The sequence below is a fragment of the Oncorhynchus masou genome, chromosome 6 (assembly GCF_036934945.1).
Source record: "Oncorhynchus masou masou isolate Uvic2021 chromosome 6, UVic_Omas_1.1, whole genome shotgun sequence".
NCBI lineage: Eukaryota > Metazoa > Chordata > Actinopteri > Salmoniformes > Salmonidae > Oncorhynchus > Oncorhynchus masou.
In genome coordinates this window covers 64,476,193-64,497,367 of record NC_088217.1, presented here as the reverse complement: position 1 = coordinate 64,497,367, position 21,175 = coordinate 64,476,193, and the positions used below count along the sequence as shown (strand labels likewise).

The 21,175-nt window shown below is 41.7% G+C and overlaps 2 protein-coding genes across 3 annotated transcripts; both read right to left on the bottom strand.

The window, feature by feature from the left end:
- Positions 1–283: 283 nt before the first annotated feature.
- Positions 284–3,022, bottom strand: LOC135542436 (ras-related protein Rab-20-like). Its single transcript, XM_064969380.1, has 2 exons — positions 2,568–3,022; positions 284–1,719 (listed from the first exon to the last, which is right to left on the bottom strand). Exons 1-2 carry the CDS (start codon positions 2,824–2,826, stop codon positions 1,151–1,153), a joined length of 828 nt encoding a protein of 275 aa, XP_064825452.1. The 5' UTR covers positions 2,827–3,022; the 3' UTR covers positions 284–1,150.
- Positions 3,023–3,328: 306 nt separating this feature from the next.
- cars2 (cysteinyl-tRNA synthetase 2, mitochondrial) lies at positions 3,329–14,832 on the bottom strand. 2 transcript variants are annotated; one of them, XM_064969377.1, is made up of 15 exons: positions 14,275–14,832; positions 14,143–14,193; positions 13,927–14,044; positions 13,753–13,824; positions 13,497–13,602; positions 13,302–13,382; positions 8,885–9,014; positions 8,341–8,474; positions 8,025–8,092; positions 7,794–7,860; positions 7,556–7,694; positions 7,101–7,224; positions 6,748–6,846; positions 5,894–6,112; positions 3,329–4,344 (listed from the first exon to the last, which is right to left on the bottom strand). In XM_064969377.1, the coding sequence occupies exons 1-15, from the start codon at positions 14,520–14,522 to the stop codon at positions 4,279–4,281; spliced, it is 1,722 nt and encodes a 573-aa protein (XP_064825449.1). In that variant the 5' UTR covers positions 14,523–14,832; the 3' UTR covers positions 3,329–4,278. The 2 variants fall into 2 exon arrangements, with proteins under 2 accessions (XP_064825449.1, XP_064825451.1); XM_064969379.1 differs by having other exon boundaries at positions 13,311–13,382.
- Between the last annotated feature and the right edge of the window lie 6,343 nt (positions 14,833–21,175).

Genomic DNA, 21,175 nt, shown 5'->3' with positions numbered 1-21,175 from the left:
ACCCTTGTGGTAGCATTTTACACCATATGTTCAATAACAACATGGTGATTTCAAAATTTAAAAAACATGTTATTGACAGAAAGCTGAAATTCAATAACTATTATTGGAGGTAGAATGGCTTTAATTTAGGAAGATGGTAAACAAAGATAAAGAAATAAAAAGGTGTCTGAAAATGACAAATGACACAAAAATCAAGTGAAAATGCATTTTTCTATCAAGGACAAACAGCTCAGACAAGTGACATTTTTGTGCAACTCAGTCCAAAAATTCCCCAAGACCAGAATTGACTAACAAAACATTTTATTTTTTTAAAGTGACATTTCCTTTTTAGTGTGAAACCATAAAATGAAATCTGAACAGCAGTGACAGACTACTGGACTTAATTACAGAATTAGCACATTTTGCCATGGTGCAGAGAGAAAAACGAAGTTTTCTAATGCTATTCTACGCATTTTGTCATGAGGCTTAGAGCAAATTTTGACAAATAGTTTTAAAGCCAATTTCCTACAATTACACACTTTCGTCATTGGGCAGATTTTTTGTTTTGTTGGTATTTTATAGCGCATCTCATTTTGTTCACATTTTGCCATGAGGTTAAGATAATTTTGCAGTTTTAAACCTAATTTCCTACAATTCTACACATTTTGGTATCATATGCAACAAAAACATGGGTTAGGGGCACGGGGCACATGCCCAGTGCCTGTTTGGTAATCCGGCCCAGCTCAGTTGAGCTCACTTGATGAGTAATCCCTCTGTATTAAAGTAGAAACAACGTGGGTGTACGTACGTGTATGTCTGTGAAAACCAACCCCTAAAACCAGGGAAGATTCTCAATTGCATACTCCTCGCATCCTCTCTCCATCTCAAAACCTATTGGAGGAGCGAGCTGGTCAGAGGGAAGGGACCTCTGGCTTTCTCATTCAATGGGTTATGAGAAGAATACTAGGTCGAGAAGAGGCGAGGAGTATACAATTGAGATTCTCCCCAAGACTTCTTCTTTGTCGCCTTCAGCAGGCTCTGGGGTAAACGTTCCCCAATGTACAGATCTAGGATCAGCTTCCCCTCCCACAATCCTAACCTTACCCATTCGTGGGGAAAATGCAAAATAGACCCAAGATCAGCACCTTGGGGCTACTTCACCCTACTCCGTTCAGCAGCAGCCCCCCTTGGTTTGCTTGCTGGACACCGGCCCATAGTCCTCCAGGTCTATGGTGGGCGAGGCCTCGCTCTCCGACCTCATCCTCAGGATGGACGGCAGCACCATTTCGAACAGCGTCTCAAACAACTCGTCCACGTTGGCACCCGTCTTGGCGCTCGTCTCAAAGCACATCCTCTCTGCAGGCGGGCTCAAACGCTCATCCAGCGCCTTGTACCGGAGGATACGCTGGTAGAGCGCCACGGCGTCCTCCTTTCGAACCTCTCGGTTGGCCACGGGGGAGACCGTAGTAGGGGAGGCTGGAGGGATGAGGTGGCAGGCATAGTGCGGTGTGTGAACGGGGAAACCCCCCTCATAGTCTTCTTCCACATTGGGGGGGTCAGTAATGTCAGCCTTGTTGCCCACCACGGCGTAGATGCAGTCGTGATTGGCTGTGTCGGTGAGAGACAGGAAGCGCTCCTCCAGCTCGGCCAGGCTCTGCCAGTTGGTCACGTCGTAGGTAAGGATGACAGCGGACGCGCCCCGGCAGTACATGGAGCCGAGCCCGTGGAACTGCTCCCGACCTAGTAGTGAAACATTAAGCATGTTTAGATGGTTACAGAGTGTAATGAATCAAGAAGGGAGAGTGAGCTTGTCCAAGGTAGTCTGCGAAACCTCAACCTTCTGGGTAAAAGACTTGCACGCTAACAACTGCGCCAAGAAACCCATCTCTCTTGCGCGAGTCAATATGAAGTATTGTTAAATCTGCCACTGAGCAAGGTAGTTAAACCACTGTTCCCGGGCCCCGAAGACGTGGATGTCGATTAAGGCAACCCGCTGCACCTCTCTGATTCAGAGGGGTTGAGTTAAATGAGTTAGACACATTTCAGTTGAAGGCATCCAGTTGTACAACTGACTAGGTATCCCCCTTTCCCTTATATGCGTTTATGAATGTACGGTCGCTCCACAATGCATGAGCAGACAGAAACTTTTACCATATATACCCATTTGTATTATGCTGTGGGTATTCCACACACACAAAAGCTACTGGTTGCTGTACTGAATGGAAAAATCCAGTCACTCAAGATAAGAGGTTATCTTCAGTTTAGCTCTGTATGTAAAGTAGGCCTAACTACTGTGACAAGCACTACCTCCACCCATTCTCTCCTCACTGTAAACAAATCCGCCCCAAAATTAGACATAAAATACAAATTCAATCATTTTTTTTCTTGAAACCCTACTGTGAATTTGGAAAATAAATATTGATGCTTGCGTCTGTCAACAAATGACGCTTGATGTGTATAGCCTAATTAGTTGCAATTCGTCTCTGTGCACTTAAAAATGCAAAATAAAAGTAGAAATTGACACTGCACTTTCCCCATGTGTTATACTTGTACAGGAAATAAAACATTTTATCATATAAAATACCTACCTGCGGTGTCCCAAAGCGATATGTTGTAGGGTCCCCACTGCTTTAAGTAGAACGCACCGCCGACGGTACTAATGGTATCATTGAACTTTTTATCCATGTACCTGTGTAACAGAGAGGTCTTGCCAACGTTCATGTGCCCCAATATAACCAGTTTCACGTCGGGCCTCCTCGCCCTTTTCATTTCAGGCATGGTTCTTTTCATTCTCCGCCTAGACACCCGAACAGGCGACACTATCTCAAAAGTGCAATTGACTTTCATTAAAAACGTATTTGATAAAATTGTCAAAGCAATTAAGATACCCTACTGTTCCAGTCTGTCAGGTGGCCTTCGGTTTTGACATGCATAGAACATGTGTAGGTCTAAAGCGAAAGAATGCATAGGATTTACCACACCAATCGTGCGTCAACTTCTACCCATTTAGCATCCACCGCAGAATAAAAGGCATATGACTCGTTTCTACATGAACGGATATATCAATGAAATTGTGAAACAGCTTGCTCAATGATCAGAGTTCACTCAGAAAATGACGACAGGGGAAGCTTGTGCGAACGACTGCTGGAAGTTTTAAAGCAGTATCTGGCCAACGAGCATGCAGGAACATCAATCAAATAACTGAGATTTGATTGGAAAGTGTAAATGTACTACACCAGCCCAAAGAGGGTTTTCCCTTTATATTCGCATGGGTGTAGCTATTGTATTTGTTGTGCTATATTTGTCTTGTGACCTTTATTTGATAATAATTAATAAACTGAGATATCACAAAGGTTGGCATCTTTTTACTTCTATATTTCCACCCCCTCTAATGTGTGTGTGTCGATGAAATCGGTAGCAATTATAATGTAACAACAGAAAGACAAACACTGAACAAAAATAGAAGGCAAAATTCACTGGACAACGTTGGAGGCAGCTTATGGTAGAAAATTGAACATTAAATAATCTGGCAACAGCTCTGGTGGATATTCCTGCAGTCAGCATGGCAATAACATGCTCCATCAACTTGAGACATCTGTGGCATTGTTTTGGGTGACAAAACGGCACCTTTTAAAGTGGCCTTTTATCCCCAGCACAAGGTGCACCTGTGTAATGACCATGCTGTTTAATCAACTTCTTAATATGTCACACCTGTCTGGTGGACGGATTATCTTGGCAAAGGCGAAATTTGAGAAAATAAGCTTTCTGTGCAAATGGAAAATGTATTTCATTTTCTATTTCAACTCATGAAACATGGGACCAAGACTTTACATGTTGTATTTATATTTTGTTTTAGTGTGTAATAATTTAAATGGCATTTTGCACAGGAATAATTTGACAATTCTGATTTCAAAAGATTTACATATTTGATAAGTCATTCCCCTGAAATACATTTTACTTTGAATCAAGTAGCTTAAGGTGAAAAATATTTTACATTAACAATATTTTATATACAATTCTATCAACACTTTATTGCAGACCTAAGTATAATTTTATGACAATCCCATTTATAACTATGCGATAGTATCATTTCCAATGCCAGTGATATAGTCCAACCTGGCCTATGACAAATTCCATTATACCAATCCTTCCAAAGTCTTGAGGAAACAGTCAACAACATCATAGCAGCTCCAACCCACAATTCCATGTCTCCCAGTCTTTGTGGTAGTCCTCAATCTTCATCCAAACCAGGACATACAAAACTCAATCTAAGCTCATTCCATTTGCAATTCTGTTCTATTATTTCTTGTCCTGGCCAGCTGGCCTCTTCTGCGAAATCTCCCACGTGGAGTTGGGGCCTCTGTCCTGAATCCAGAAAAAAAAGAACAACTTGAGTCATAATGAAGGAATGTCACCCAGTTAAACCTCTTCATACTACAAACACTCAAGTCTTTCAAGCAAGTTATAACAGTATGGTTTACTTTGCAATATCAGTACACAGCTATGCAGGATGTATTTTTAGACACTAGATGGCATAAAGTGTTCAACTTCTTGGATTAGTTTTAGCCTATGGTTTTACTTTTGAGGAAAAATATTTCATGTGTTAAATGTGATTTTTTTTCCTCCATTCAAATATTACTTGCCTAAAGGAAATCTGACAATGAAATGCTGAATGAGAGGTCATCCAGTGCTTCCAAAACTTTCTTTACTCATGTCATTCAAATTCCATTCACCCAGCTCAATATAACATTGATAGGTTTAGGCTACTACATGATACTTGAATTTGCCCTATACCCATCATGAGGTTGCAACAAGGTAACCTACATATGTAAGTTCATAACGTATTAACATAGGTGCACAGGCGGTTGAGAGAAAGGTGGCAGTGACATTCAATACCGCCTTGCACACTCTTGCCTGCATCTAGCGGATCTAGGGTGTACTCATTAGACCAAACATTTGTTCTGTTTTACAACCAAAACAAGAGTTTCTATTGCACGTTGGTCCATCCCGTTTACTTACGTTTAAGAAAAGTTCTGCAACAGAATTGGCAGAAGGAATACACCCCTGATCACCCACACACACAGTTCACTTTCATAGCAGCCACATACAAACAGCATCATCACCTTGCTCGATGTATAATTCCTTCTCACATCTCACCTTTTCTCTTTGCTTGTGGACCTTGGTGCACAACAGCTGTCTGTGACCCAGTGAAAAAAACTCTCCAAGATAAACTTTCATAACATACCCGCTAACCACTACACACAGCCTACAATTATCACCATATTAGCTCATTTCAGTCAACATAGCTACTAGAAGTAACACGTTAGTAAACACACTACAATAAGCTTGGGTGTTATCCAGATTTTTATACTGCTATTCTGCCATTCCGGGATATACGCTATTACCAGTTTAGCATACAAGGGGGTGCTAAAAATACAAAAAGTCCATTGGGGGTCTATTAACAAAATGCTAACAAAATTAGCACAAGTAATTTGCACAGTTTCTCTCGTTCATTTCAGCTTGTAAATGTCCACACTTTTGATTGGTCGGATAACGTGTCAGTTAATGTTGCAAGAGCTCTGATATGTTGGAGGACGTCCTCTGCAAGTCGTTATATGGAAGGGGGTGAGAACCATGAGCCTCCTAGGTTTTGCATTGAAGTCAATAAACCCAGAGGACGGAAACTAGCTGTTCTCTGGCTACACTACCTGAGAAAGTGCTGTTGAGGCTACTGTAGACCTTCATTTAAAAAAAAGGTGTTTTAATCAGTTATTTAGTGTGAAAATATTTAGTATAGATTTATCTAAAAAGGATAACTTTCTTAATGTTTCACTATTTTTATGAAACTCACTGAGTAGGATCGTCTTCCCCTTCCTCCTTTGAGAAGCCCCCACTGACATACACACGCACTAACCCTTATGTGCACTCCCATAGATGCAAGGTCTTTCCGCAGGGTGTCGCAGGCCTTGAGGAGGGTAAACTTTTCTGAGCATGAACTTGGACTGGCATGGGCGGGCTCTCCAGGGGGCGTGGCTTGCACGGACAAAGCGAAGGCCCGCACATCGCTACGGAAACGAGCCAACTGCTCCACCACGTTCTCTAGGGTCCCCGAAGAATCAACAGAATGAGCCTCCTGAAGATGAAGAGAGGTGAGATATGGAACAAGTAAACCAGTTAGGGTTATGGTCCCTTATGGTCCTGTGTGGCTCAGGTTTGTGGATTCGATTCCCACGGCGGACCAGTAGAAAAATGTATGCACTTGCGTAAGTGTCTGCTAAATTACTAAAAAGTCAAATGTTAATAAAATGGTTATAATTAACCTGATTTTAGGCCCATAATAGGTGCCATTTTAACCACAGAAAAAAAGTAACTTGCAACAAAAAGACAACATACTACCCCATACTACCAGTACTGCTGGCATTTATATCGAAGAGATGTTGGCAATCGTTTATGGACATTTACCATTAAAATGGTGCAGACACACAATCATATGTTGCACTGGAATAAGGCCGGGATTCAATCCAATCAGTGGTAGAGCCGTATAATAGTGCTTCTTGATATTTAAATTCTATTTCTGATTGAGCCGACATGCTGAATTTACTGTGATTACGGTCTTTGGGAACGAGGGAACATTGCTTTAAAAGGTTCCAAGCCCGATCGGATTGAACTCTGGTCTTAGTGGTGCGCTGAGTATTTGAGGAAATACACTCCTATTGTGCTTTCATAATGCCAGTCAACTATGTGTTATTATGAACTTTAATCTCTGACCTTTCTGTCCAGCAGGTCGACTCCCAGGACCTCAAAGACTTCCCTGATGTAGGCGAGGAAGGCCCCAAACACAGCTGGGCTCCTTGGTGATCTGTCAGGCTACTCAGACAAGGCACAACAAGTAACAGTGAACCATTCACCATACAGTACAAGCCATCCCCTTATGAAACACAGGAAAATCTACATGAGAAATTGTGTCATCTTTGTAACAATTCAATGCAATGTGTGAAGGTATGACTTGTGATTATGTTACATCTTATTCAGGTTAGTTGTGACGTTGATTTTCTTTGCCTGAAACTGTTCCTCATGAGTGGTATGCCACATTAGTCATGGTTCTCATCTTGACAGGTTACCTTAGTGATGGGCTGAAGATGGCGGTTCCCATGGTAAACAAGGCTCATGATGGCATTAACGACCCTTGGCGTATCAAAGTCATCTGCCAGTGCTCTGACAACGTTTGCTTTGGTTTCAGCTAACCTTGAAAACACAGACGCCAAGGAATTGGTGAAGATTTATCTGCTTACCTTCTGAAGGACATGGGATGTGGTAGGAAAATTAACTGTTCAACCTGACCTATGACAGTTAAACATAGATAAGTGACCCACCTTGTATAAAATATGCCAGTAAATGTATCTCCCTGACAAATGCGTCATCAGAAACGAAAATGGCAGTAATGTCTCAATGAACTGAGAATGCATGTGACTCTCCTGATGTGATGTTCCTGCACTAGAATGAATGTGTGTGTGTATTCAATGCTGTACTACACTACATATAAAGTACAATAGCAGAAAGGAGATGTAGGCCCTACCTTTCCCATAATGCCCCCTCCTCCACAGCCGGGCACTGCAGCTGGCCCCTCATGTAGGCCTGGGCATCATGGGTGAAGGCAGTAATGGTTGCCAGGGAGCTCCGAGCTTCGTTCAAGCTGGCATCACTGTAGTCGATTGCTGTGAACAACAACAAAAAAATGACCTCAGAGCTCAACATCACTTGAGTAAAATAAAAACCAGTTTACCATCATAAAAACAACCAAAAAGGGTTCACACCTGATCTGTATTTGGTCAGAAGGCAGAACATTCGGAATTCATTGGCGGAGTAAGATTCTAGGAAATCCTACAAGTGAGAGAGACGAATACACATGAAGTACATATTACCTCAATTAGGAAGAACGAAGACTTGTTATAAAACAAATGACCTTTTCTATAGTGCAAGCCCGACACCATTTAATAATGTTTATTTATTTAAAAGTAGTAATGTACTGTAGATCAACACTTTACCTTTATCGTTATATAATTATTCAAGGACTTTGACATTTTCTCAGCACTTCCTTTAAGATGTAAATGTCCTGCATAAGAAAATAAAGTCAAAGTAGAAATGCAGATATGAATCATCTCCTTTTGCCATTCTCCAACATTAGCCATGGTGGACGGAAGTAAAGCATAATCCATGTAAGTGGACATCACAGTCATGTTTATTTTCTTTCAAACTAAATAATACCGACTTGGACATGTACAATAAGAAACAATCCTTTTCGTTTGCTACGGTGTGCCCTACTGAATACGACCTACGTGTCACAAGACTGTGGAGTCCTACCTGAGTGCAGGAAGTAGTTCCCCCACTGGCCACACTGGTGGTAGGCCTCACACTGGGCGATCTCATTCTCATGGTGAGGGAAGGCCAAATCGATGCCCCCAGAGTGAATGTCCAGCTGACTTCCAAACACAGAGCTGGAGACCAGAGAGGTGAAAGTAAATCTTCAGAAACTGATCTATATGCATTCCCATATACTTTTGGCCCAAAGATACAGACATCAGGGGGATTATTTAACTCCATACAGTGAACGCCCAACATATAAATTACATGGCGATAATAAAATGCATATTTTATCAGATTAACAGAAGCCATGGTAGGTAGGCAAATATTTCTTGATGTGACTGAGAACGAGTTGAAAACAAAAGCAAATACATGATGATGACCTAAAATAGCCTGATTCCAGATCTTTTTGTGGCATCTTGCCAACTCCAGTGGTCATTTTCATTGGCAAGACAGTACCAGATCTGCTTGTGCTATGATAGTCCTAAATGATGAATATATATATTCTTCAATAACCAAGGGTTAGTAAAAATGAGGTTGGCACCTGGCAATGGTGGAGCATTCGATGTGCCAGCCGGGTCTTCCCTTGCCCCAGGGAGACTCCCAGGAGGGCTCCTGCGGCTTGGAAGCCTTCCACAGGGCAAAATCCCGGCTGTCCCGTTTCTCTCTGTCCCCTAGGAAACAGTATGTTAAAGCTTAGTTCCTACCCAAAACATGTATCAGTTAGTCAATCATTTCCTTGCCTATGGTTTTGAAAAAGCATACTGTAGTCTTCCAAACACAAAGGAAGTACAATCTAAGACACATATGTCAGAGTCAAGGCCCGCGGGCCACATCCGGCCCGCGAGAAGGTTTTTTACGGCCCCTGGGATGATCTTGATTTATTATTAGAACCGGCCCGCAGACCGCAGCAAGCCGGCAGCCCGCAGATCTTTTACACGCACCAATACTACATTTCCCACAATGCAACGGTGACGCACCGAGCAGTAGGCTGCTTCATTTCAATATTTATTGGCACAGCAGTCGTCAGCATCACAGTAAAATTAACTTTCAGATACCCATCAAAAATGGCAAAACGGAAGGTGGACACTGAGAACCGCGGGTTTCAAACAAGGTGGGAGTCGGAGTATATGTTCACGGAGGTAGCTGGAAAACCTGTGTGTCTTCTGTGTGGAGAAAGTGTGGCGGTACTGAAAGAGTATAATCTGAGACGACATTATGAAACGAAACACGCGGACAAAAACAAGAATATGGACATGGAACAAAGGCTACAAAAGGCAGAGGAATTAAAACGAGGCCTCAAATCTCGACAGGCTCTGTTCAAAAAAGCCAAATCACAAGGCCAGGCTGCTGTCAAGGCCAGTTTTATTTTGGCAGAAGAGATCGCTAAATCAGCCCGGCCATTTACGGAGTGGATGATAGAAAATTGCTATTATTGTTTTTTTCTTTGAAGTAAATTTAGCCCACTTTTGCTAAAATAGAAAATATAGGCTACTGATGGTGCCTTGAATACCGGTTTCTTTCATTTAATGTTCATGTTATGGGGATTTTTATATAAAGGAAATTTGTCTTTTGTGTCTGTTGAAAATTAAAGATTACTGACAGAGCCATAAGAAAATATTGCTTTATTTATCTGATCATATTGGAATATATTTGTTAGGTTTTCAGTAGGTTCAATTAGGTTCACTAGACTATATGCGTCATTTAAAAATTTTTCAATGAACATTCGAACAGTCCGGCCCTCGGCTTGTAGCTAAATTTTTTATTTGGCCCTCCGTCCATTTGACTTTGACACCCCTGATCTAAGATATATGCCCTCAAACTCACTCAAATTATCAAGGAGGCTAGGAAACACTGTCACCACCGATAAATCCATAATAATCATCTCTATGCAGCTGGCCATGCTTTCTTTCTGGCTACCCCAACCGCAGCCAACAGCTCCGCACCCCCTGCAGCAACTTGCCCAAGCCTCCCCAGCTTCTCCTTCACCCAAATCCAGATAGCAGATGTTCTGAAAGTGCTTCAAAACCTGGACCCGTACATATCAGCTGGGCTAGACAATCTGGACCATTTCTTTCTAAAATTATCCGCCGCCATTGTTGCAACCCCTATACTGGTCTGTTCAACCTCTCTTTCGTATCGCCCGAGGTTCCTAAAGATTGGAAAGCTGCCGCGGTCATCCCCCTCTTCAAAAGGGGGAGACACTCCAGACTAGAGGTCACCGATTATGATTTTTCAACTCCGATACCGATTATTGGGGGGCCAATAAATCCGATACCGATAAATAGGACGATTTTTATTTATTTATTTGTAATAATGACAATTACAACAATACTGAATGAATACTTATTTTAACTTAATATAATAAATCAATAAAATCAATTTAGCCTCAAGTAAATAATGAAACATTTTCAATTTGGTTTAAATAATGCAAAAACAAAGTGTTGGAGAAGAAAGTAAAAGTGCAATATGTGCTATGTAAGAAAGCTAACGTTTCAGTTCCTTGCTCAGAACATGAGAACATATGAAAGCTGGTGGTTCCTCTTCAATATTCCCAGGTAAGAAGTTTTAGGTTGTCGTTATTATAGGAATTATAGGACTATTTCCCTCTATACCATTTGTATTTCATTAACCTTTGACTATTAAATGTTCTTATAGGCACTTTAGTATTGCCAGTGTAACAGTATAGCTTCCGTCCCTCTCCTCGCTCCTCCCTGGGCTCGTACCATCAACACAACGACAACAGCCACCATCGAAGCAGCGTTACCCATGCAGAGCAGGGTGAACAACTACTATAAGGCTCAGAGCGAGTGACGTTTGAAACGCTATTAGCGCGCGCTAACTAGCTGGCCATTTCACTTCGGTTACACCAGCCTCATCTCGGGAGTTGATAGGCTTGAAGTCATAAACAGCGCAATGCTTGACGCACAACGAAGAGCTGCTGGAAAAACGCACAAAAGTGCTGTTTGAATGAATGTTTACGCGCCTGCTTCTGCCTACCACCGCTCAGTCAGATACTTGTATGCTCAGTCAGATTATATGCAACGCAGGACACGCTAGATAATATCTAGTAATATCATCAACCATGTGTAGTTAACTAGTGATTATGATTGTTTTTATAAGATAAGTTTAATGCCAGCTAGCAACGTATCTTGACTTACTGCATTCGCGTAACAGGCAGTCTCCCTGTGGAGTGCAACGAGAGAGAGGCAGGTCGTTATTGCGTTGGACTAGTTAACTGTAAGGTTGCAAGATTGGATCCCCCGAGCTGACAAGGTGAAAATCTGTCGTTCTGCCCCTGAACGAGGCAATTAACCCACCGTTCCTAGGCCTTCATTGAAAATAAGAATGTGTTCTTAACTAACTTGCCTAGTTAAATAAAGGTATAAAAATAGGCACCCAAAAATACCGATTACCGATTGTTATGAAAACTAGAAATCGGCCCTAATTAATCGTCCATTCCGATTAATCGGTCGACCTCTACTCTAGACCCAAACTGATACAGACCTATATCCATCCTGCCCTGCCTTTACAAAGTCTTTGAAAAGGCAAGTGAACAATCAGATCACTGATCATTTCGAATCACACCGTACCTTTTACACTGTGCAATCCAGTTTCCGAGCTGGTCACAGGTGCAACTCAGCCACGTTCAAGGTACTAAACAATATCATAACTGCCATCGATAAAAGATAGTACTGTGCAGCCATCTTCATCGACCCGGCCAAGGCTTTCGACTCTGTCAATCACCATATTCTTATCGGCAAACTCAACAGCATTGGTTTCTCAAATGACTGCTTCGACTAGTTCACCAACTACTTCTCTGACAGAGTTCAGTGTGTCAAATCGGAGGGCCTTTTGTCCGGACCTCTGGCAGTCTCTATGGGGGTACCACATGGTACAATTCTCGGGCTGACCCTTTTTTCAAGATATATCAATGATATCGCTCTTGCTGCGGGTGATTCCTTGATCCACCTTTACGCAGACAACACCATTCTGTATACATCTGGCCCTTCTTTGGACACTGTTAACAAACCTCCGAGCTTCAATGCCAAACAACACTCCTTCCGTGGCCTCCAACTGCTCTTAAACGCCAGTAAAACTACATGCATGCTATTTAACCGTTCGCTGCCCGCACCTGCCTGCCCGACTAGCATCACTACTCTGGACAGTTCTGATTTAGAATATGTGGACAAATACAAATACCTAGGTGTCTGGCTAGACTGTAAACTCTCCTTCCAGACTCAATGCCTCTTTGGCTGCCTTTCCTTCTAGTTCTCTGCTGCCAATGACTGGAACGAATTGCAAAAAAAACACCAAAATAACGCTGAAGTTGGAGACATATCTCCCTCACGAACTTTAAGCATCAGCTATCTGAGCAGATCGCTGCAGCTGTACACAGCCCATCTGGGGCGGCAGGGTAGCCTAGTGGTTAAGAGTGTTGGACTAGTAACCGAAAGGTTGCAAGTTCAAATCCCCGAGCTGACATGGTACAAATCTGTCATTCTGCCCATGAGCAGTTAATCCACTGTTCCTAGGCCGTCATTGAAAATAAGAATTTGTTCTTAACTGACTTGCCTAGTAAAAAAAAGGTCAAATTTAAAAAAAAATCTGTAAATAGTCCATTCATTTCTACTTGCATATCATCATCTGCACATCTATCACTCCAGTGATAATTTGCTAAATTGTAATCACTTCCCTACTATGGCCTATTTATTGCCTTACCTCCTTACTCCATTTGCATACACTGTATATAGATTTTTCTATAGTTATTGAATGTACTTTTGTTTATCCCATGTGTAACTCTTATTTTTTGTCGAACTGCTTTGCTTTATCTTGTCCAGGTTGCAGTTGTAAATGAGAGCTTGTTCTCAACTGGCCCACCTGGTTAAATAAAGGTGAAATACATTTTTTTTTTTAAGTATGACAAAAACATGTCACAATGAAGTGATGTCAACACGTACCAGGCTCACCAGTTGCATCTCCAGCACCCATAAGCTTGCCGTAACGGTCCCCGATGGACCCGATATCGAAATACACGTCCCCTGCAGCAGAATGAATACCCGGAATTCAGATCCTGCAACTCTTTGCAAACTGATCTTGGCTTGAGAAAGTAACAACGAGAATGTATCAACAATTACTTTTACATATAGACATGCCTTGTTTTGTGGCATAGGCGTGTCCATTTCTGATGATGCCCTCAATGAAAGCCACGATTTGAGGTATATTCTCAGTGACCCTCAAGTACACAGCAGGAGGAAGAACCTTGAAAAATATAAATAAACATGCATATCTTTGACAACATATCAAATATATGTGCAGTAATTAATGTATGCAGGGTAAGTACTATATAATACACAGCTAACAAAAGCTCACATTTTTTTCCCACCCAGCAAACAGTACATACTCACACACCTTCAGGGCTAACATGTCATTTTTAAATTCCTCCTCGTACATTCTGGCCAGGACTGTTGGAGATATGCTTTTCTGCAATGACATCAAAAATATAATCAAAGTACGAAAATTACAACAATATCATCAGCACAACAGCATCTCAATTATAGGGGCTACATTGGATAATAAGCCTACCTCCAAAGCTCTTCTAATGATTTTATCATCGATGTCAGTGATGACCATGACATGAATGACATTGATGCCAAAGACCCTGGATAGAATCCTCTGGATGATGTCAAATCTGACATAGGAACTATGAGAGAGATTAAAGTTCAGCCATTTCAGTACAGCAAAATCAATTTATGACATTTAATTTTGTATCATTGAAAATGTACTTTGAGAGTGGGTTACCATGCATGCCCCAGGTGAGCATGGTCGTAGACAGTGGGTCCACAGCTATACCTGCAGTAACAGTACAAATATTTACTACCGTCAATACCCGGTCAGCAGCAGTAGCTATATGAAATCCCATGTTTTCCATACCAAGTAGCAATTCCTTCCTGCGCCAATACCAGTGGTTCTTTCTGTTTGGTGAGGCTGTTGTAGGTCTTCAACCCCGTGTCGTATCCTGTTGGTCGAGTCCATTTCTTCCCCACCCCTGTACATGATGTACTGGGTCTGAAGATCAGTTTGCTTGCTGACACTAACGTTTGCCGAGTGTCCTTTGAGAAAGCATACCTGCTTCTTAATTTCAATAGAAGCGGCCTACATATTGTTATGCAGGGCCACATGGTTACAACTGAGTGCAAAAGAAAAGGATGTACCTGGCGACGGAGCCACTCTTCCAGTCTCTCGTGTCAAGTGTGACAGACAAGTAGCTACCTAGCTTGACAGTTCTCAATAAAGCTAAGTAATGTAGATTAGCAGGCAACTCAACTGCCACTTCCAAATGTGTCGTTAAGTCGTCCGTTGTGCCTGATCGCTACCTCGACATGCTTCAATATTTGATTGTAAAGTGCACGTGCATAACCCGAATCTTGAAAGCTGCTGTACTCGGCGTAACAAAGTTGCATCCCGCTCACAACTAGCCTTGTACCACACATCCAGATCTCGCGAGTACTTCTTCTTCTTCTTCTTCTATGATATAATAGTGGTCCGCAAACCAACGTCAAAGGTGCATGCCGCCACCTACTGTGCTGGAGTGTGTGGTCATTCACGGTTTATAACGTTTCTAAATGCTCCTACCTAACGCAGAACTTCTGAGAAGATAAAAAAGAGCACTACGAACTTCTAATAGACCCTTCCCCCATCCACAAAATCCTTTCCCAACCCGTCCAACCTGAATGACCCTACACTTCATACCAACCCTCTCTTCAACATACTTACAAAAATATAACACACTTGCTGTGGACTGGGGACTGCAAGGAGTCACCAAGAGTCTTGGTGGTTCCAAACTTCTTCCATTTAAGAATACTGGAGGCTACTGTGTTCTTGGGTATCTTTAATGCTGCAGAATTTATTTTATACACTTCCCCAGATCTGTGCCTCAACACAATCCTGTCTCGGAGCTCTACAGACAATTCCTTTGACCTTATGGCTTGGTTTTTGCTCTGACATGCACTGTCAACAGTGGGACCTTATATAGGTAGGTGTGTGCCTTTCCATTTTTTTTAAAGAAAAAAATGTAACCTTTATTTAACTAGGCAAGTCAATTAAGGTCAAATGACGGCCTACACACCGTCCAAACCCAGACGACACTGGGCCAATTGTGCGCCGCCCTATGAGACTCCCAATCACCGCCGGTTGTGATATACAGCCTGGATTCAAACCAGGGTGTCTGTTGTGATGCCTCTAGCACTGAAATGCAGTAACTTAGACCGCTGTGCCACTCAGGAGCCCATGTCCAATCAATTGAATTTACCATAGGTGGACACAAATCAAGAAACATCTCAAGGATGATCAATAGAAACAGTATGCACCTGAGCTCAATTACGAGTCTCAAAGCAAAGTGTCTGAATAATAATCAAATCAAATGTATTTATATAGCCCTTCTTACATCAGCTGGTATCTCAAAGCGCTGAACAGAAATCCAGCGTAAAACCCCAAACAGCAAGCAATGCAGGTGTAGAAGCACGGTGGATATGAAAAACTCCCTAGAAAGGCCAAAACCTAGGAAGAAACCAGGCTATGAGGGGTGGCCAGTCCTCTTCTGGCTGTGCCCGGTGGAGATTATAACAGAACATGGCCAAGATGTTCAAATGTTCATAAAGGACCAGCATGGTCAAATAATAATAATCACAGTAGTTGTTGAGGGTGCAACAGGTCAGCACCTCAGGAGTAAATGTCAGTTGGCTTTTCATAGCCGATCATTGAAAGTATCTCTACCACTCCTGCTGTCTCTAGATAGTTGAAAACAGCAGGTCTGGGACAGGTAGCACGTCCGGTAGTCCTGAGGCATGGTCCTAGGGCTCAGCTCCTCCGAGAGAGAGAAAGAAAGAAAGACAGAATTAGAGAGAGCATACTTAAATTCACACAGGACACCAGATAAGACAGTAGAAATACTCCAGGTATAACAGACTGACCCTAGCCCCCCGACACATAAACTACTGCAGCATAAATACTGGAGCCTGAGACAGGAGGGGTCAGGAGACACTGTGGCCCCATCTGATGATACCCCCGGACAGGGCCAAACAGGCAGGATTTAACCCACCCACTTTGCCAAAGCACAGCCCCCACACCACTAGAGGGTGTAAGGTATCTGGTTTTTATTTTGAACAAATTAGCAAACATTTCTAAAAACCTGTTTTCGCTTTGTCATTATGGGGTATTGTGTCAATTGATAAGGACATTTTTTTATTTAATACATTTTATAGTATGGCAATAACGTAAAAAAAAATGTGGAAAAAGGGAAGGGATCTGAATAGTTTCCGAATGCACTGTAAATACTTATTCTCAGAGTCCCATCTCTTCTGCCACACATCTTATGTTTGGCCTCATCTATACCCAGTGGAACATTATTATCAATTATATCTCGTTTTAAAGCTCTTTTGGCTAACTGGTCTACAATTTCATTCCTTCCACACCCAAATGTGCTGGGTCCCAGCAGAATCTCACTACTACACCAATTCTCTCAATTCTCCATAATAACATGAATACCTCCAATAGTAGGTCACTCCTATTCGATTTATCAGATGATAAACTATTCGATACATACAACAAATCTGAGCATACTATAATTCTAACAGGTTGCACTTCCTCCACCCACCGGAAGGCAACTATTATCGCCAATAGTTCAACTGAGTATACTGACAGTTCATCTATTAGTCTTCTACATATCTGCACATCAAATTCAGGAACATAAACGCCTGCTACTGTGTGCCCACATTCTGAGTACTTGGATCCATCTGTGAAAAACTTTTGACAATGTAACTGTTAACCAGTTTCCCTCTATCACTGACTTGTGACCAAACGTCCCTTTTCTCTACCAAGGTTAGATCAACAACAGGATCTGGGAGTAACCATGGAGGATCATCCCCTATCACCACAGAAGGGCCAACCTCCAACTCCTTCAAACCACTCTCATCAGCAAGCTTCCAAATGTCCAACCAAAACCACTGCCTGTCTACTAGTATATTCCCAACAGTCATCTAAACGTGTAGCAGTGGTATGCTCAACCTCACAGCTTTTCAACCTAACCCAAGGCAGCAGCTACTCTTCCTGGGGTCCAAACACACCAAACCACCCACATTACATATAAAACAAAAGATACAACAGTGAACTGTTTGTAATGAATGAGCTAAAGATAAAACAGTACATCACATAACATCCCTACAGCACCACATATATCACCTGACCACACTACTGAACAGTAGTCTAGGTGCAACAATACCAGGGCCTGTAGGATTTGCCTTGTTGATAGTGTTGTTAAGGCAGATAAGTGCATTATTATGGACAGACTTCTCCCCATCTTAGCTACTGTTATATCTATATGTTTTGACCATGACAGTTTACCAACCAGGGTTATTCCAAGCAGTTTAGTCACCTCAACTTGCTCAATTTCCACATGATTCATTACGAGATGTAGTTGAGGTTTAGGGTTTAGTGAATGATTTGTCCCAAATACAAGTTTTAGTAATATTTAGTACTAACTTATTCCTTGCTACCCATTCCAAAACTAAACTGCAGCTCTTTGTTAAGTGTTACAGTCATTTCAGTTGCTGTCATAGCTGGCGTGTATAGTGTTGAGTCATAAGTAAAAGATGTACCAGAAAACGTGAATGACTCCTTTACTAATAAACAACCTGAAATGGTTTCCTGTGTTGTTTCAACAGATGTTCATCCCCAAATAAGGTCCCAATTGTTTTGCTGTGTTTTATAATGAGCTATTTCTGATATTATTAGCATGTCATGTGGTTGTATGTAGCCTTTTGTCATGTGCATAATGTGCAGCAAAGTTAACATTGCTCGTTTCACCCGATCTACTGTTGGTTACACAGCGGAGCTACACAATTAATATTCCATAGAACATTTAAGATCAATGGCAAAATTAGATGGTTGTTAAAATATCACGGCAACGTCGCTTAATTTCTCCATCTCTGCATTACATCCTGGTATTTCTCGTTGAAGACAAAGAAAACAAAATGCTTGTTTAAAAATGATATATATATATTTTATGAAGGTTGCCCTTTTTATTACAAGTGCAAAAAAAAATGCCATTTTAAAATCTGTGCTGATACTGTACATAAAGACAGATGTGTTCTCGCTATTTACATGTTTGAGACAGACATACACTGCTGGAGGCATTCATGCATATGGTGTGGCGGATTGTGGATTGCAATCAAGTGTATGGGGTCACGACAGTAACAGTACAAGTCCAGTTGATTCTACTCTGAGGAAGAGCTGCATCTCATCCTCCCCAAAATATGCCCATGCATATCACTGACCACGTTTACATGCACTCCAATATCCCATTGTTATTCGGGATACTCAAGTATTCTGTTTTGACACATATAAACATCATATCCCGCTCACAATAACCCGAAAAACCTTGAATCCCGGTTATGAGAAACACGGATAAAATGCCTGGGATATGCTGATTTTTAGACAGGATACTGTGGCATGTAAACATCTTATCCCGTTTACAGTTGTTTTTCACGGTCTGAGTAGACTTAGTTTCGGAAATCATGGTTGTTGATGTTTTCATCTAATTGTCAAACAAATCACTTCAGAATGTAGGCTAGCCGAGCAGTTCTATCCCCCATAATAATTTATTTCACCGATGCTCTGAACTGGACCTTGTACTCTACTGGCTTAGGCTACTTTTATCCCTAATTTAGATACATTTCTGCTTATAATTTCTGACATTTGGTAGGCCATTTATTTGTCAACTGTAGTTAGACACATGCAGGTTCTCTTCTGTCATAACTTGTTGCTCCAGAAGACTAAATAAAGTAGTGCTCCCCAGAATAATGTCTTACATCAAAAGAATTAATGCATTAGTATTCTAGTTAACACTGATGAAGTTGTATTTCGTTTACGGACCGAAGAAATGCAACTCCAAAACAGCTGGAAGATTGTTCCTGTGCGGAATGTCCAAAGGTCTTCAGTTTGACCGGATTCAACTAAATGAGAAGCTGAGAAAACGTTGAAATAGGTTTCTGATAATACTTCAGTTAAACTTGAGGGCATATTGTATGTGGTTTAAATACTGTCTGCTTGCATATCTGCAAGTCTGCATGTGTATGTATTACAATTATACACTTCAACAGTGTTTACCACTCCTGCTCTGAGGTTGGGAGAGAGGTGTAGAAGACAGAAAGGGAAAGGAGGTAAGAACAGTGGCAGACAGCATATGATTCATGAATTACAGTGCTACCCTAATATTCTCTCAGTTCATCACAATTGCGGTGTCTCCTAACCAGCCTTGGGCCCCCTGTTGGCCCGATGGTTATCATAAGAGCGGGTGAGGTGGCGATGACAGGGCTGGCTTTCCTCTCTCACATCCAAACATACCTGCAGACGAGTGACATATGTATATAGAGAGAGCATGATTAAGCTTTGTTTTTTTTATTCTAACACAGTCAGTCATCATAATCAGGAGGTGAAATGCAAAACTGACCTTGGATCATTAACTCTGGGACTACTACATCTCTGTCTGTATTTCAATGTAAAACATCTCTTTAATAATAGTTCCTGTTGACCCGACCAAGTGACATCTCACATATGATCATGCTGTGCCCTCAGTGTCAGCCAGTTCAGATGCGGGAGGGGTTCACCAAAACAGCTGATATAACCTAGAGGATTTCGGGAGAAGGGGGAGAGGGATGAAGTGAAGAAGAGAGACTTATTGTGTGTGTGTGTGTGTGTGTGTGTGGTCTCACCTGGTGTCCACATTAGTGGCTACAGAGTACTTTATGCTGAAAAACAGACACATGAGGACGCAGACTCCTATCGGAGTGTACCTGAAACATTTAAATATAGAGGGCTATGTGTCTCACCACCATGGAAATCATGACTTGGCAGCAACAGAGCAACAGATAGTCCAGTGAAAATGGCTGTGTTTATGTGGTGTAAATCTGAAAATTAGCAGCTGACATCTTAAGTTTTTTTTTTAAATTAATGCATGTGAGACAGGTTCCATGTACAACAAGACAGATAGAGATGGAGAAAAGAACACAGAACAGTTTAATTAATTATGGCCACTTTTGCCAGCAATACAGCTTCCACGGCCTGTTCCTCGGACAGTGAACATCTGGCAATATCAACATTTTCGACCCCTTGATCAGTTTGCTCTCTGAAAGTAAAGAAAACAGCTTATTTTGTATAGATATGAAAACAATAACTGAGATATGACCATTCAATTTAAAGCAGCAGATGTCCTTTTTGGGATACGTCAGTGCTGCTTACCTGAGATGACATCTTCATAGGTGTGCGCTTTGACTTCCTTTGTGTCGGAAAAAAGTTGCTTTCAGAACAATTATTTTTGATTGAAAATAAAAAAGGTTTTGCTCTCGACAAAAAGACACAAAATGTACCTCCATAGCATATAACAATTTGCCTGTGAATAACCACACTTTCAAACTAACGTGCTACTTTATGCAGAATTCTTGACACACAACCGAAGATGCTGCCATATCCTGCCAGCACGCCCACAAGCGAGACACTCAGGAGCAGAATGATGATGCATGGAAGAGGGAAAGGAATGAGAAGGGAACAACAATTTGTTGCAAGTTGGGGAGGGGGCTCTTAGCTGAACAACAGACTATAAAACCTTTACTAAAGAATAGTCTAATAGCCGAGCTAAGTGTGAACCCCCCCCCTGACTTTTAAAATAAGTTACCTTACACGTTATGTTGGCTGACAATGTTAGCTACGCTGCCCTTATGAACCACATAGCATATCATTACAGCAGTATGTACTGGTATGTCAGTGTCACGAACCGGCT

Bases quoted from the DNA above. Each gene is read 5' to 3' on its own strand.
- LOC135542436 (XM_064969380.1), bottom strand. From the start codon at position 2,826: ATGAAAGTCAATTGCACTTTTGAGATAGTGTCGCCTGTTCGGGTGTCT. The intron at 1,720-2,567 runs GTAGGTATTTTA...TTTCACTACTAG, and splicing joins ATCGCTTTGGGACACCGCAG to GTCGGGAGCAGTTCCACGGG.
- cars2 (XM_064969377.1), bottom strand. From the start codon at position 14,522: ATGTGGCCCTGCATAACAATATGTAGGCCGCTTCTATTGAAATTAAGA. The intron at 9,015-13,301 runs GTACGTGTTGAC...ACTGTTTCCTAG, and splicing joins AGATGCAACTGGTGAGCCTG to GGGACAGAGAGAAACGGGAC. The intron at 7,695-7,793 runs GTGTGAACCCTT...TGTTGTTCACAG, and splicing joins TCTGACCAAATACAGATCAG to CAATCGACTACAGTGATGCC.